The sequence below is a fragment of the Sparus aurata genome, chromosome 8 (genome assembly GCF_900880675.1).
Source record: "Sparus aurata chromosome 8, fSpaAur1.1, whole genome shotgun sequence".
Taxonomy (NCBI): domain Eukaryota; kingdom Metazoa; phylum Chordata; class Actinopteri; order Spariformes; family Sparidae; genus Sparus; species Sparus aurata.
In genome coordinates, this window is record NC_044194.1 from 24,204,164 (window position 1) to 24,220,973 (window position 16,810).

At 43.8% G+C, this 16,810-nt stretch overlaps 1 protein-coding gene across 4 annotated transcripts in view; it reads left to right on the plus strand.

The window, feature by feature from the left end:
- Window positions 1-16,810, plus strand: part of mical3a (microtubule associated monooxygenase, calponin and LIM domain containing 3a) — a 67,599-nt gene that overhangs the window by 26,307 nt on the left and 24,482 nt on the right. For 2 of the 4 annotated variants that reach the window (XM_030426542.1, XM_030426543.1), the window contains 8 exons: window positions 2,184-2,380; window positions 2,563-2,681; window positions 2,803-2,865; window positions 3,028-3,204; window positions 11,706-11,892; window positions 12,658-12,752; window positions 12,939-13,032; window positions 16,308-16,503. In XM_030426542.1, coding sequence (XP_030282402.1) covers window positions 2,184-2,380; window positions 2,563-2,681; window positions 2,803-2,865; window positions 3,028-3,204; window positions 11,706-11,892; window positions 12,658-12,752; window positions 12,939-13,032; window positions 16,308-16,503 — 1,128 coding nt within the window. Of the gene's footprint in view, window positions 1-2,183; window positions 2,381-2,562; window positions 2,682-2,802; window positions 2,866-3,027; window positions 3,205-4,511; window positions 4,614-4,955; window positions 5,040-7,127; window positions 7,239-7,739; window positions 7,803-8,006; window positions 8,121-8,261; window positions 8,367-8,768; window positions 8,883-9,851; window positions 9,954-11,133; window positions 11,242-11,705; window positions 11,893-12,657; window positions 12,753-12,938; window positions 13,033-16,307; window positions 16,504-16,810 lie in introns of all 4 variants that reach the window. The other 2 variants (XM_030426544.1, XM_030426541.1) reach the window with 2 other exon arrangements.

Genomic DNA, 16,810 nt, shown 5'->3' on the forward strand with positions numbered 1-16,810 from the left:
CTGCTTGGGACTTTGGTTTGTTGTATATGGAGTTGTATATCACTATAAATGAGGTGACAGCTAGCAGTCATAATGGCCTTGTGCATCCCCTCAGGGAGCCTTCCTTATATCCCTGCCTCCCCTCCCCTCCCCTCCCCTCCCCCACACACACATAAACGCTCTCTTTAACCGCACATACTCTATAAACAACACAGTCTCCATCTGCATTGTCTAATGTAGTTTGTTGCTCTCTGGAGGCAACTATGGGCAATTATGATTATAAGCTATTAGTGTCTGTGTCCTGCCCGACCTTTACCAAGTAGTGCAGCAGTCGTGCTCTGCTGCCTTTGATTGGCCAGATGATGGGAGGAGGGGAGGGAGAGTGATGAGCGGAGGCACCCCGGGGAAGCTGCGTTCACGTGTACGCACGCACAAGACGGATGTTTAAGAGGGATTGAGTGGAGGGCTCACTCTGCGCCTGATGCTCTGATGCTCTTAAATGGACTGTATGTGAAACTGAGACACATTGATGACCCCTGTTAATGGTATTTTCAGCTGCAGCGTAATGACATTTACAGGAATGCTTTCCACAACATGCACAGGAGCCTGCCGTACAGAAACGCTTCCTCATTAGGGATAAATGCAGGCCCACCGTCAGTTCATTTCCATTACACAATAAGCTCCCGGAGAGTCGTGGGGCAGGAATCATTGATTTTTTTTTCTCCAGATTTGCTGACTCATCACAAGAATGAGACAGATCTTTGGTACATTCTTCATTGATTCGGTGTGCAGGATAACCAAGAATCATAAGCGTCAAAGTTACTCGCAGAAGGACAATGATCGGGCGTGACTGGTGCACGTAAGGGTGAATTTTGCAGATTCAAATATTCCCCTTTGTAGGGGAGATATTCCCCTGAGGAGGGGAGATAGTTGAAGGGAGGTTTTATTTTACAGCGCACAACATTATTGTTTTGTTTGGCTCTCCCTGCTCTCACAGCATTGTTTCCAGCAGCAAGAGGCAGCTTTTTTGAGGGGAAAAGAAAAGGTGAACACAGGAGTTGGTAGAGACCAAAATAGAGCTCAAAGAAGAGTCGTACTTTGCCAGAGGGTCAGAAACCAAACTACAACTGAATGATTTGGAGCTTCAAAGGGTTTTAGCACTTTTTTTTTTGTTTTACAGCCAGCAACTTTTCTTTTTTGTTTGACTCTCACCGCTGTCAAGCTGCTTATTAGCTGGTGGAGAATTGATCAGCTAAAGATCTAGCCATTCCCCATTTAGGAGTTGGTGGAGACCAAAATAAAGCTCAAAGGAGAGATGTAAATCTAAATGAATTACATTGTTGCGTGTTTGTTATATTTTTAAAATAAACACCTGTTCGCTGACATGTTTAGAATATTCAATTCAAATATACACAGAAAATAGCATATTATGTACACAAAAAATATGAATGAGCGTCAAATATGGATATCACTTGGTCCTTTTAGATTCTACTAATCAAACGGTAGAAAGACAATTTGATTAAATCAAATCTGCTATAAGCCCCATTCCTAAAAAGTTTGAATGTAAAACATAAATACAACAAAATGCAAATGTTTGGTCATCCTTTTTTGACATAATACTCAATTAAAAACAGCACAACGACAAAAAATATTTAATGTTGACCTCATCAGCATCACAGATCTCTGTTAATATATGCTTATTCTGAATTTGATGCAAGCAACATGTTTTAAACAAGTCAGCATGGGGGATCAACAGAATGTGAAAGTTGTGGAACATCCAAAACACCTGTTTGGAACGTTCCTGATGTAAACAGATTCATTAGTAACAGGTGATAGTAGCGTGACTGGGTATAAAAGGGTTCACAACATTGTTAAAGACATGATCGTATAAAGGATATTAGTACATGGGATTAGGAACACTTTGTTAAACACAGTCTGTTTTAGTGTTCTTGAAGTTTTGTTCACAGCGTCAAAGCTTCTTTTGGAAACGAGGTCGTAGCTTCAGTAGTGAGTGTGTACATGTAGCCTGCATGTGTGTGTTTGTGCCACATTTACAGGAGCAGCACAGATTGCAATTATTTAGATGAGTGCTTATTGCTTTATGAGCAATTTACCCTCTTCTGCTCGTCCCTTATCTTTGCTGTTGCGATCACCACGCCTATCCCGTCCCATCTCATTCTCACATTTGGTCTCTTTGGACTCAGTGACTTTGACTCCCTGGACGAGCGGGATCACGAGAAGAACAACCAGCTGGGTTTTGACGTGGCGGAGAGGGAATTTGGCATCTCGCCCTGCATGACTGGCAAGGAGATGTCTTCTGTGGTGGAGCCAGACAAGCTCTCTATGGTCATGTACCTCAGCCAGTTCTACGAGATGTTTAAGGACACAGTGCCACCCGGAGGTGAGAGTGGGTGACGCAGTAGATAGAGCAGTCTGGTTTTGGGAGGCGTCTGTAATTACACAACTGTTATCTTTTCCCAGATGCTGTGAAAACATAATTACCCATAATCCTGAGAGGGTTTAAAGAGCCTTTTCATGCTTTTAATCTTCTTCCTTTTTTTTGCTTTGTGGATTTCTGCTCAGATAACCACAACTTGAGTCCAGAGGAGAAGGCAGCGCTGATAGCCAGCACCAAATCTCCAATCTCCTTCCTCAGCAAACTTGGACAGAGCATCGCAATTTCTAGGAAACGAAATCCCAAGGTCAGCGGCTGAGAAACGCTTGCTGGCATCCCCTTGATCCTTCGTGACGGATTAAAAATGGCACTTCATTACTTCATTGTTGTAGTAGGAGTAAAAATAACTCATGGCTTGTCATCAACAGGACAAAAAAGAGAAGGATGTTGACGGTTTGGGGAAGAGAAGGAAAACCAGCCAGTCTGAAGATGTGAGTAGTTGTGACAGCAAAGCGTCTCAGATGTTGAGTTTATGATTATTGTTTTGCGCAGCCAATCCAACCAGAACAGGCTAATTAATCCCACTAGACTGACAGCAACGTGCAAGCGTTTTCTTTTTTTTTTTTTTTTACGCTTTTTCTCCTTGCTCTCAGGAGGAGGTATCCAGGAGTGGTCGTGACGACAGGCCGTCTGCCCCAGCCATCCTGGCGGAGAGAAAAATGGACTCCTCCGCTGTGGGGAACCACAACAAAGTCAAGGTCATGGCCACCCAGCTGCTCGCCAAGTTTGAGGAGAACGCTCCGGCGCAGAATACAGGACTCAAACGACAGGTATGGAGGGAGTTCTTTATGTTGTGGTATCAAAGTTGAGGATGATGGGGACGGAAAGATTAACGAACGGGGAAGAAATGTTCAGACTTTTCCGCTGTCATTGTGGTTTGTTTTCCCTTTCAGTCACTACTTTGAGGAAACGTACAGTAGATTGGACGCTGTGTGGCCTCTGGTCTCATGATGGATGAGCTGTAGGCCGCTGTATTAATGAGCTGAGGCCCAGAATGCTAATATTGGTCAGGCTGGGTATTGTTCCTGAGTCATGTAGGCGGCCTCACAGTGCTGACTGGGCTCCGAGCGCCGGGGTGAATTGGTTCGCGGTGCTTTGGTTTGCTTGCAACTGAAAGTAGGAGGGAGGAGTGGGCTATAGGGACACTAGACCATATTGTTGAAGAAGAGAAAGAAGACTTTCAACTGTTGCTGTTTTAGAAAACCTCTCGTCCCTGTGTATCTTGGAGTAACTGCTTCTGATCCCATGTTTTTTTTATTATAGCAAAGGCGACATTATGCTCACTTTCAGGTTCATGATTTTATTTTGAGTTACTACTAGAATAGGCTTACATGCTTTAATGCTCAAAAACACAACAGTTTTCTCATACTGTCCAGGGCTGCGGCACTGTCTGAAATGCTCTGTTTCAGCTCCTGTCTCTTTAAGGCCCCTCTTCCTGAATACACAGTCTCCTCTGATTGGTCAGCTTGCACACGCCTGAGCCCGTACTGACAACACCATTATTATTACATGCCGAAGTTGCTGCTAGGCAATAATTATGCAAATATGTGACATTGTGACGTAGTGTGATGTCACAACGTCACAGAAATTAAAGGCGGGACGACTGACGAGGCGTTTGAGGAGCAGTGTTTTCTGTGGGAGAGAGGAGCTTCTGTTGGTGGGAACTTTGACATTTTTAACTGTCAAGATCTTTTACATGTACAAGAACCAAAAAACTAAATAGCACAATAGTTCTCTGTTAAAGATTCTGTTTGTGTGTTGTTCTTGCCATCAGAAAGTCTCTCCTCCCTTTCCATCTATTATTGATGTAAGGTCTGCATGCCATCTACTGTGTCATTTCTCTCAGTGCTATTATAAATGCTACACAGCTCTCTCAGCATGATCTTCTTATGACTCTCTGTCATTTCCTCATTACTTTTGCACACATATTTTCCAACCACCGTGACTCCATCCGCCCGTGACTCACTTCCTTCTCTCTGTTTTCTCTCTCTCTCCCATCCTGGACTGTTTCATGGTGCCTTGCATGGTTTCTTTGGGCCTTTTTACTGGTCACTCATCTTTATCTGACCACAAAAAGGGGGAGTCTCTGCCCAATCTGGACCGCCTTTTGCCCCCTTCCCCGCCCCAAACCCCTGTGAAAGAGCCAGTGTGCCTGGCACCTGTCCCGGCATGGAGAAAGGTAAAGAGTGGACCCGCCCCACGTTATCCCCATAGAGACTAACAACTACTAGACCCATCTAACTGTTGTCCATGTGGTGTGCCGTAGTGGGGAAAGCTGCTTTGTTTGGACCTTCAATGGTCTGAGTTTCCCCTTCTCCGTAGACAGTCTGCAGATCTGTTGTTTGTCATTTGGATGAATTAACTTTATAGCTCCTGTGGTGTGTTTATCAAAAACAGAGTGTTTTTAATTCCTTAAACAGATAGCTGTGCAGTTTTGTGTGTGTGTGTGTTTGTGTGAGAGAGACATAAGAGAGCGACACCATCATGGCTTCTCCTCCTTGCTTCTCCTGTCCCGGTTCAGAGACGCACACAGCAGCAGGAGAAGCTCAGCATTCGCTACAAAGAAATGGTCAAGTGTCAGACTCTGCCCTGCAGAGGGGAGCAGGTAGGCGTAGCTACACTGGCCTGGTAGTCCTCCAACTCCTCTCGCATCCCATTAGGTCAAGATTCACCCCCTGTGTGAGTGGAAACCGATTGGATTTTCAATTGAGACGCAAGGGGAAGGGAAGGTAGCCTCAACAAGGCCAAAACAACATTATCTGAACTCAGTATTCTCAAAATCCTGGAAGAATAAGCCTCAGGCAATTAAGTCAGCGGGATACGACTTTGAAACCTTTGTCGACTGTTCAAACTCCGAGTTACAAATGCAAAACGAAACACGATTCTGCAGCTGCACTGAAACAGCTCAGCACCGATCCAGATTCGTATATTTGCAAAGACAAGTAACAGCCCATTGAATGGGTTTGTTCAGTCAGTTGTCGGAAGGAAAAATTTCATAATGCATGGCCATGAAATGCTAACATGCCACAAATTGTTAAGTAGCGGGAGAAAAAAATAGAATGCATAATGCGTTGCCTTTTTATTTTACTTGCTTTCAAAAACAAATGCGCATGCCAACCAGAGCAAGATTTCAGCACAAGAGATGGTGGGGCTCATACCGCTGAATGAAAGTTCCTTGTGGCAGCTTTAAGATTGAAAAAAATGAAACCAGATGAGGAAAACCAAAACTAAGCGGGCAGTCTTGTTCTCTAATGTCTACCTTCCCTCTCTTTCTTGTCACCTCTTCTGCTATTTTTGTTTGGCCTGAAAGTTTAGTGTTTCCCGCTGCGTCTCTGCCCTCACCATGAAAGTAGATTAAGCGTGCCATTTACCCCCTAGGTGTGTGGAAACGTCACTTACTGATGAACCAGATCCCAGCCCTTCATTCACTCCTCTAGACTAGGTAGAAAACTACCAGCTGTAGGCAGCTGCTAGTCATCCCGCTTCACTGTTCTGTCAGACTCAGCGCCAGTTTTCTCCTGCTGATCCTTGGAAAGTTGTTTCGTCTTGTCGCTAGATTAAGCGTTTGACCTCACAGACGTTGATTTAAAGCTTCAGACTCTCCTGTTTAATGGGATTTAATCCGCTGCTGCTCTTAAATGTCCTCTCACTGCACAGTAAGCCTCAAGCTGCTAAGCAAATTTGCTGATGGTCACTTGTAAAGAGACGTATAGCTACCTAACTTCATGCCTTGTCTGTAGGAGTTTGTCACACCCATTTTCTGTGGTTTGTTTTGTGTTTTGATGTCTAATATAGAAGAAAATATTGTATTTAAAGGTGCAATATGTAAGAATTTTGTTGAAAATGTTAATTTTTTTTAGTAAAGCTAACAACAGAACGGGAAGAAATAACAGTATGAGTGTTTTGACACCACTGTATTATTTAGTAAGCATGCCTAGCAGCTATTTTATTTCTTATTTAACCTTTATTTAACCAGGAAAGTCCCATTGAGATTAAAAACCTCTTTTTCAAGGGAGTCCTGGCCAAGAGGCAGTGAAAAATTCTACAGTTAAACTCACAACATACAGACAGCAATTAGAATTGTAAAAAAAACAATTAGTAGTTAATATGATAAAAAACACAAACGCTAACCCAGCCTGTCCTGCTGTGAAGCTCCTGTGCCAGCGGTATGTGCATCTCCACCTGCCAAGTGATCCGGGCTTCTAGTCCTGACCACTAGCTGCAAGGCTAACTGAGCTAAAAAGCTAACGGCAGCTGCAGTTGGCAGCGGTTTCTGGTTACTCTGGTGATATGCTGCCCCTTGTTTGTTCTGAGTATGAATTCGACAGGTGGACAATTCTTACATATTACACCTTTTAATCTTCATATCAGGGTTAATAGCAGCACCAGTGAATTAATTCTCCCTTTTTTGCCATATACACTTTGTGCGTGGTCTGTGTTTCCGGGGTATTTATTTGGAGATGTGTGTGCCTGTGTGTCGAGACACCACACTAATACTATTAACCTTACTGAGTTTGTGTTGAGCGTACATTTTTGCCTTTTCACTTTTGAAAGCATTAAAATGAAATATCTGCTGTCAACAACACCAGTCAGGACAATGAAGCGTGTCTGCTCTCAGCGATAGATCATCATTCTCATCTTCATTCTCATTATCTTCTGCTGAATGTGCTGTCCGTGTCCCTCATCTCTCAAGGCCAGAGGTGGCGCAGACCAACAGTCCAGCTCGGGCTCTCGGAGCTGCCCAAAGAAAACCATTCTGCTCCCTTCTTCCTCCTCCACTTCCTCGCTCTCTCTTCACTCAGAGGTGACACATAGTCTGCTGAATCTGTCTGTCTGTGTTTGTCTCTGTCACGAATCCACAGATAGCTCATCTAGAGTCCCCCCCACCCTCTGTTGTTCTCTAAAAGGATCCCTTTCTGTGCCTCGGATTTGACCTCCTCAGCTTGTAGTGTAAATAAAAACAAAACACTACATTTCCCCAAATGAACTTTCCAAAGAGGTTACATTCTTGTTTCACTCCCCAGTGAGTGGGTAGTGTATGTCATTATCAGAGGAGCTGCTTGTTTTCACGCTGCGGGCTATGTTGTTGGGATGTGACGGCTTGTGAATAAATGCAGACTCGGGGGACTTTGGTTAGTTTTAGTTTATTGTCAGGCACTGGCAGAGATTGTGCATAACGAGCTGTTTCGCAACACAAAAAAAAAAAAAAAAAAAAAATCAACAATTCCTTTTGTAAGAATCTGTTTACCCAAGCAGCAAAGCATAGTGTTAATGCGATGTTTGTCTGCTCATCTCTGCCTTCAAGAATATGTCTAAGGGTCCGGACGAAGAGGAGCTTGAATACTACGAGAAGCCTCTGAAATACGGGGTAGAGTAAACGAATGACTGCATGGATATGTGTGTCCCTCTGTTGTTTTGCGGTTGGCAGTGTTTTAATGAGATACTGGTTGGCGCAGCTGTCAACGGACGTCTTAAGTCGGGCTTTTTTCATATAAAAACTGTGTTGTTGAAAGCATCAGCCCTTTGGTTGCACCTAAATCATCATCAAGACTCAACAGAGCTTCCTTGGCAGGAGTGGAAGCCGCTGCACCTGACAGACCCAGGACCCATTCACATACCTGGTATACAGGAGAGGGCTGAGCGCCTAATCTCCAGGTTTAAGGGCAAACCTGACAGGCCACCAAAGGTGAACACCATGCATGGATATTTTGTTCAGTGGGGATATTTTGTTTAAGCCCTAATACTGCATGTAAACACCACAGTGAACCTATGCAAATCCTCCTAAGTCTAATTCCCTCTTTCAACCATTCCTCTCTTCTCCCCGGAGCCTAAGAAAAAGCCGTCCCGTTTCTTTTTAGAGCAGTGGAAACTGTCCAGCGGCCTCACCGGGAGTCCTGGTTCACCACTGTCCTCTCCTGACTCTTCCAGAAAGGTTCGGTTTTGGTGCCGTGGACTGAAACTCTAACACATCACTGTCTGTTGTGCCAAACAAAACAACCTCTTATGGAAGTTTTTAGTTACCACACTTGAAGGCTCGCTCAAGCTTGTACAGCTCATGTTTATTTACCTCGTCTGTAGTCTGTTGTTTTGGTCGTTCTGGTATGTATAGTGTTACTAACTGCAGGGCAAATCTACTCACTCAGGTTTACATTACTGCATAAATTAGAGGCTGCCAGCTTGAACTGTGAAAACAATGGCGAACCAACCATCTATGGCCTTCACCACAATGACTTGCTTTTTGGAAAGGAGATTGTTTTTGGAAACACAGAATAACTACAGTTTCCTCTTTGTTCTGTTCATCCCTTGTGTGACTAAATCACCCGTCTCTCTGCAGGAGCCTGCAAGGCCTCTGTGCTCTGATGATGAAATGCCTTTATATGTGCTTAGTATTCAGGAGCGGGCTGAACAGCTCGCCTCACAGTTTGAGGGCAAGCCAGTCCGACCGAAGGTGAAACTTCCCTACCGACACAGAACTATCACACGTTTTTTTGGAGACTTGTCCTGTTGGTCACTTTTACCTTAGACACCAAAATCCTCCATTTACACACAGCTTGTTGCTGGCACAGTTAATTAAGTATGTCAACTTACATAATACGGGTTAAAGTAGGGATTGCAAGTGGGCAGCATGTGAATAGCAGCTTACAATAGCAGTGTAACTAAATGACATGTCAGTGGTTGTAAAAGTGATGGATAGAATTTGACACAAAACAATACAATGGATCTGTTTAGGAAATGGACATTATAGACTTGCATGGCTAACTCTGACCGAACAGGAGATGACTAAGGTTCTTTTTTTAGCTGAAAGAGAAACTTAACACTGCGGTGTGTTTAGCTGACAAAGCTAGCGGCTAATAGAGCTAACGTCTACTGTAAACACAAAGCAGGACCGAGAGTTTCTGTCCGCATCAACACAACATGTGAAACAATGAACTGCAGGTAACGTGACAACGATACAAGGTTACAGTACATACTGTACATTTACTGAAGTACTGCAGTGTCGACTTTAGTGGTAAAATTACATTAAAAGACAATAGCCTACTTTGAAATAAAGAACAATAGATGATATCAACAATGTAAAGAAAAAAGCTCTTAAAATTTTGGAATGGTTCAAAGCGCTAGTCTGGCGCAAAAAGTAAAAAACATAACGAATTTCGATATTTGAGTTTGAGTCTTTATTTATCATGTGCTGGGGTGAAGAGATGGGAATATTAATAAATACCAGGAAGGTATAGAACGTGTTTGCATTGAATAAAAACTTAGAAGTAGCGGTGTCAGTAGCAGACTGGGACTATAGCAGAGGGGGTGAAGCTGACCAACAGGCTGCTCTCCGAAGAAAGAAAAATTGTTTCATAGCTTAATTTAATAAAAAGCTTGTGAGAAACTTAAGCACCCTCTCCTCTCTGTCCTTTCATTGGAGCCTAAGAAAAAACCCTTGCGTCTTTTTACGGAACAATGGCGCTTGGCACAGCCTCCCCCTGATTCTCCCCCCTCCTCCTCCTCGTCCTCCGACCGCAGACAGGTAGTCGCCCCGCGCCCGGAAGGAATGGAGTGTGGTGACTCTAACACACGACACCTGCGCCTGGTCTTTCAGGAAGCTGTATATGGCTTAACATGAATGAAGCTCACCTGGGAAATATTAATATTAACAAACTCATTTGCAGCCAGTTGATTGATTGTTGTGTAGTTTTGTTTTTAGCATGCTGATGTGTGATCACTCCGAAAAAAAACAACAAAAAAAACAACGCGCCTCTATCTGAACAGATATCAAAGTGCTGTTTAGCTGGGGCGCGCTTGAACTCAATTATTCATTCCCGCTGTTTTTATGCCAAGGGAGTCCCGAGTAGTTGTTTTGGATTAAAGGAGACGCTTGGCACCGAAAAAAATCTCGTTGAGTGTAATTCTCATGTCGACAAGCACAGTTCCAACTGTGGCAGGGTAACAACTTCGCAATGCGGTGGGACCAAAACAGGAGCAAATCCCATCCACGCTCAATGGTTAGCATGGCTTAGCTTTTCCTCATATTACATGTGACCTCAATTCTTCCCCTGTAGAGGGTAAAGCCATTTTATACTGGTTTAGACTTACTCATGATTTAAACTAAAGACAGTATTGTGTGTTGGCTGCATGTTGAAGCCTTCCAGCATTTTCTTTCACCATGCTTACCGTTTTGTAACAGGAGTGCAGTGTGAGTGTGTGCGCATGTGAACAAAAAGTGCACGCCGGCTGTATTTGAGTGTGTAATCGGGGTTGGCTGTCTTCATTAGCGGTGACGTCACCGAAGCAGAAGTCCATTTAGTGGCTCTCGTCTTTGAAAGATGATCTCATGAATCTAATAACGCTCCTCGTTGGGATGTAAGCGCACAGAGGAGCTGATGGAAGTTATTCTCTGGAGTTGGTTTTGTGAGCTATATTTGGGTTTGCAGTTTGCAGGTGGGGGCTGAATGCACATGAGCGCGCTTGAGCTATCAAGCATGGAAACATTGCTCGGTCATGTATAAACGTCCATGTCAGACACTTCTGAGTGTGAACGCCTTGTGTTGTAGCGTTTGTTGCTATACCGGTCGACCTACCACACTCGTCCCCTTCCCTCTGTTTGTTTTAATTTTATCTTTCTCTTTCATCCACCCTTTTCTAATCTTGTTGTCCACCTGTCTCGTTTTGTTTTGTTTCTTTTCTTTTCTCCCCAATGCTGTTGATAGCGCTATAAAAGGATGTGCACAGGCGGAGTTAGCTCATTGGCTGAGCAGCTAGCCAATCGGCTTCAGTCTCAGGAAGACGCTAAGCCCATACCTGAGAAGAAGGATTCGGTAAGCATGCTGTCCAAGAGGTAGAAGGCTTGTGACAGCGCGTACTAAACCAAAAAAAAAAAAACCCAAAGCCTTCACTGGCCAGAGAGTGCTGTTTCTCACATATCATCAATACAATATGCTGTTGTGAAACTGATGCCGTAGTTTTCTTTCCCGGTGTAACTTTAGTCCACCTCCCTTTAACTTTAGAGTGTGTTTGCTCGACAAGTAACCGCAGTTTGGGATACTGTTGTGTTTGTGGCTCACATGCTCGATGATCCCACGTCCTACTGATCAGTAACCAGGGACCGGTTCTGTTGTGGTATTGTTAATAGGTTGTAAAGTAGCTCAATACCAAGCATATGTGTGTGTGTCTTTATGTCTTGATACCAGCTAAATCTTGGATGTATTGAAGCTTCTCCTTCCTCCTCTTCCTTCGCTTCTTACTCTTTGGAAACGCTGATCAAAGCTCTTTCCTTCCACAGGGCTCCCTCAGAAAAGAGTTCCCCGTCAACATCGGCGGCAGCGACGTGTGCTTCTTCTGTCGGAAGCGCGTGTACGTGATGGAGCGGCTGAGCGCGGAGGGGAAGTTCTTCCATCGCAGCTGCTTCAAGTGCGACTACTGCAACACCACACTGCGACTGTCCTCCTACGCCTTTGATGTGGAGGATGGTGAGACTAAACATTAGATATAAGTGTACTCTCCGATCGTTTCCACTGGTATCCCATCTGTCACGACGTTCAGACGCATCAACTCCAGAACAAACATCAGAGAGCGAATGCCAGCTGGAGACGTCTGTCAGCACCTGTGGAGTGTGAGAATATCCGACTCTGGTGCCCTCCAGTGGTCGTATCAAAAAAAACAAGACCGCGGTAGAGAGACAACACACAGAGAGTGAGCTGAAAGCAACACATGCAAACCAACATGCCCGGCTACCAAAGCAAAGAGCAGAGAAGCTCAGATCACAACACACACACACAGAGGGAGCCTGACGTCATTCTCTGACACTAGTCACTAACCCCAACCCTATATTTGATGCTGTATCAGTGTTTAAAATTGCGTATATTAAACCTTGAAAGACATTACCTCATATTGCATTACATTACATTACATTGACCCTGGAGCTGAGCGCAGCCTCGTGATCCCATATTTGTCCTCTCTGGGAGGGGTCTGCTGAGCTGCAGGACAGGCAGCAGATTGTTCAGCGAGACAGAGTGGCTGTTTTTCAGACTCTGCCGTGGGAATAAAACCCACTGGCGGTCTTGAACAGAACAGCGAAGGAAGAAGTTTGATTTTTAAATTCTGAAAACAAGCACGCGGTCTCCTTCTGCAGAACAGATAAAGCCTGTGGACTCCTTGAGGTGACACTTATGCAGTGTATATATTAATCAATGCAGTGGATGTGTTTGTTTATGTGCTTTATCTCTCTCCTCTAGGGAAATTTTACTGCAAGCCCCACTACTGTTACCGTCTGTCCGGCTATGCTCAGAGAAAGAGGCCTGCTCCCTCCCCTGCTCCGATCACAGCTAAGGTACCTGTTCATGTTTACTAGTTGAAATCCTGGTGGAAATCCGGGTCGACTGGCAAATAAAGGAGAAATTAATTGCTTGGTTTATCTTCAAAATGCATGTGCACATCATGTGGGAAATCAGATGGTGCACTGGCATCTTGTGTCTTTTCCCACGGTTGACATCGCCTGTCTCTCCTACGTTTGCAGGAGAACCAGGCGCCCCAAACCCCTGCGACGACCGTGGATGCCCCCGGAAGGGCGACGGCAGCAGCAGCCGCGTCGGCCGAGCTCCAGCCTTCAGGTAGTCCACTTTCCTCTCTTGCTGCGGTGGCTGCGCCCTGCCGTCTGGCCATGGGCGTGGGAGTCCCGCTGCGTACCTTCCGCCGCACGCTCTCCTGGACCTGCCACCAGGTGGCACACAACCCCCTAGGCTCTCCCTTCCTGTGCACCTACTGCATCTACCTCTTCTGCTGTTTCACCATCAATGTCCTGCTCAACCTCCTCTAGCATGACTCTGTCGCCCCCCCCCCCCCCTTCCTTACTCCCCTTTACTCTTTGCTAACTAATGTCAGTGGGATTGTACAGATTTAGCTGAATGTATCGACTCACTGAGCCTGCCGAGTGTTCATGTAAACCTTTGTGATTCTTCGTCTCGGTGATTGATTCTTTTCCTGAAGATGCAGCATTCTTTCTGTCTCTGTCGGAAGCCATTTTTATGACCCGTGATTGGCCGAGGCTCTGGCAGCGTAATTTTAGAAACGAATGGTGCATCTTACATTGATTTATTTTCCTTGGCTTGGAAATTAAAAACAGAGTTGGACGGAGATCTTTCTCGCCGGCTCTCCAGGCAGCAATATTAACCATTTTCTGTTTAACTCTGTTGGACGGCTTCCTATTCTGATGTCAATGTTAAATGTGGCAGCTATGTGCCAGCTTTTCTTAACCCAAAGTATCAGTTATAATTTGGCTTAGAGCAACACATTCTTCAGTATGCCTGCCTGCGTTTTTAACGAAGAGCCGAGCTTTATTCCTCTGTGATTGTAACCTCTAGTGGCCTGTGACTGCTCTCTTTTAGCTCTACCTCCTCCTGTGTGATGTGTTTCTTTTAGAGCCTGCTATGTGATGTGTTTCCTCCTCTCTGTAAGCTGTTTCCCCTCTTAGTGAAACTCACCACACTGTGATGAAGTGCCTGTATCAGTGCTTTTGTGAGCTTTACCTTTCCCCTCCTATCAGAGCAGCTTAAAACTGAGAGCTCTACTAGTGCTTGAATTAGTGCCTGTGATTGGTTCTCTTGTGATCTTTCTCCTCCTGCATCCCTCGACCTCTCACCCCCTCCGGCAGATCGCTCTTAAGACCTACTTGTGTTTGCTCAGTATATTGAATCCTTGCTACATTAAGTGCATTGCATATTATTCTTAAATATAATCAACAAGACTAGAAGGGACCTATTAGAACAGACTGGCAAGACTCTGTAATAACCATCTTTAATAAATGGTAAATGTATAGTCAATTGAACTTTAGTTAATACTTATTTCACTCAATAACACACAACAAAATGCTTTATAAACAATTTATCAGGCAATATTTATTTATTGTAAAGTTAAAACATTTACTTTGCGAATGGTTAATAAATACTGTGTCCGGTAATTCACCTATACACAGTATTGAAGTTGATTGCTTGAGTGTGCAATATGCAAAAATTGGCCAACTCAAATTCACACCCCCTCCAGAGCTACCACTAACTGCTGCTCACTGTATTCTTTCTATACACCCCATGACTTGAGCAATTGTTAGCAGTTAGCTCAGTTAGCCTTGCAGCTACCAAAGGAGTGCTTGTGTTTTACGCCTTGGACTGCTAGGAGAAGCAGGTTTTCAGATCCGGGGCTATCTGGTTAGCAAGCTTATAACAGGTATCTCATCAAAACGATACATCAACATCTTACATATATCTTACTTATAATCAAATTTATGACGTCCTCACATTCTGTTGATAATGTGAGTTAATTTATGAATATTTCTTTTAACTGAAATTCTTACATATTGCAACTTTTGATAAGTGGATTCAAAGGCATTTCACTGTTAATTGAATGAACTATAAATGTACCATGTTTTAAGAATGGTTCTTATGAAGTGTCGGACAGATTAGAATTATGAGTCAAGAGTAGGCCTGCTGCATTATGCAGCACGTTTAGTATTATGATTTAAAATCTTTATGTGTAAACACTATAGTTCTACTTCAAACATATGTAACATTAATTCTAGATTTAACAAAATTAAATGAATTACCTAAGAAAAAATTATTAAAATAACCAGAAGTTACACATGATTAAATCAGTGTAGGTTTGTTTAGACCAAGTTCATCACTCTTGGCTTCACAATAATGTGAAGTGAAAGTAAAACCGTAATCTTTGTTATTGATTAGAGGATAACGTTTTCATGACTGGATGTTATATTTTAGTAACTGTCATCCTATAATGAATTATGTTTTGTTTTAGATATTAAAGATAGATATGTTGGATAGCTGATAACAGTGCAAACTGCATTTGTTAGCTCACAGGTCGCTGTGACCCTTTAATTTCAGGCTTGGTTTGGATGGAAAAATGAGATTTTCCTCAGAGTATTCTCCACAGTCGTTTCACGCTGTCAGCCATGCTGCCTTGTTTAGATACAAGAAAAGAAACCATTGCATCTGTTTGACCACATTCCCCATCCACACACCTTTGCATATTCTACTGTGTCAAACATCACACATTCATCGTCACACGTATCCCTTCTTCAGAGGATCTACACGCAGTTCATTGTCTATATTACTGTCAGGAATTTTGACCTCATTAGGGGATTGGAGTGAGTGGAAACACATTAAGTATAGTAAGATGTGTTAAATACTTGTTTTGATCCATTCCACTGGCATTCACAAACAAAATCTGAAAGTCAAGTTTCAGAACTAAAATGCAGTTTTAAGATTTGCCTCTCAGGATGGGAAAAAGGCAAGGCACCGAGCTTGTATTGGTAACTGTAGTATGACGGAACTATTTTAGAGTGTTACAGTGTTTAGTGATGCTATTTTGTTGTAGGAATATAAAACAAACGCAATAAATTCAATTATAGATTCAATCGGTGTGTCCTGGTCAGTTTGTCCTTAAATCACATTTGGTGTAGTGGGAATAAGTGATATAATGACAGATGTGTATTGAAACGCACTAGTCCCGGTGGTTGGATGTGTGATGGATCTGATGCTGCTAGACTGATAATGTCCACGCACAAACATTGTCAGACTCTCATTAATTTTTCACAAATAATGACACAGTAGTTTCAGTCAGCATTAACGCACGCACACACACGCACACACACACAGATACAGTTAAAAGTCGCCCTTTCAACCACTTCTGCATGACTCCTTCTCTACAGAGGGTTATGTTCTCCTCTGCTCCTCTCCTCACTATCAATGCACATACCTGATTCTCCGATTTATTTTTTATTTTCTTTCTGCCCTCTTCCCTCCAACCTGCTGCCCAACCCCGATGTCACCACCACACCTGCGGTCTCGAAAACCTTACGCTCGGTCTTCAACCCCAGCACCGGAGGTCAACGGCCTGCAGGAGCCCAGCTTAGCCAAACGTCTGCGGGGGACTCCAGAGCGCATCGAGCTGGAGAACTACCGTCTGTCCTTGCAGAGGGAGGAGGAGCTGGAGGAGGTGCCAGAGGAGACACTGGCAGAACACAACCTCAGCAGTGTGCTGGACAAGGCCACGGACGCAGACCTGGGCTCCAGGTAAGATTGATGATGAAAGCTGTTTCAGACCAAGATATTTACTTTACTATCATAGAAGAAGATGAAAACAAGAAAAGACTTGGGAAGCTGGAACCAGTGAATTTTTTTTAGATCAGCTCAGGCACATTGTGTGAGTGCGATAGCTTTCCCTTGTCCGTATTGTTAGAAGTGTACACAAACTTCACTTCTTTAGTCTTGAAAATAACTTGATTGATCACAAAGTAGTTGCCACTTGACTTTCTGTTGATCAGCGTATTAACGATTCACTTCAAGTCTTCTCTGACTTCTGTCTGAGTTGTAAACGAGG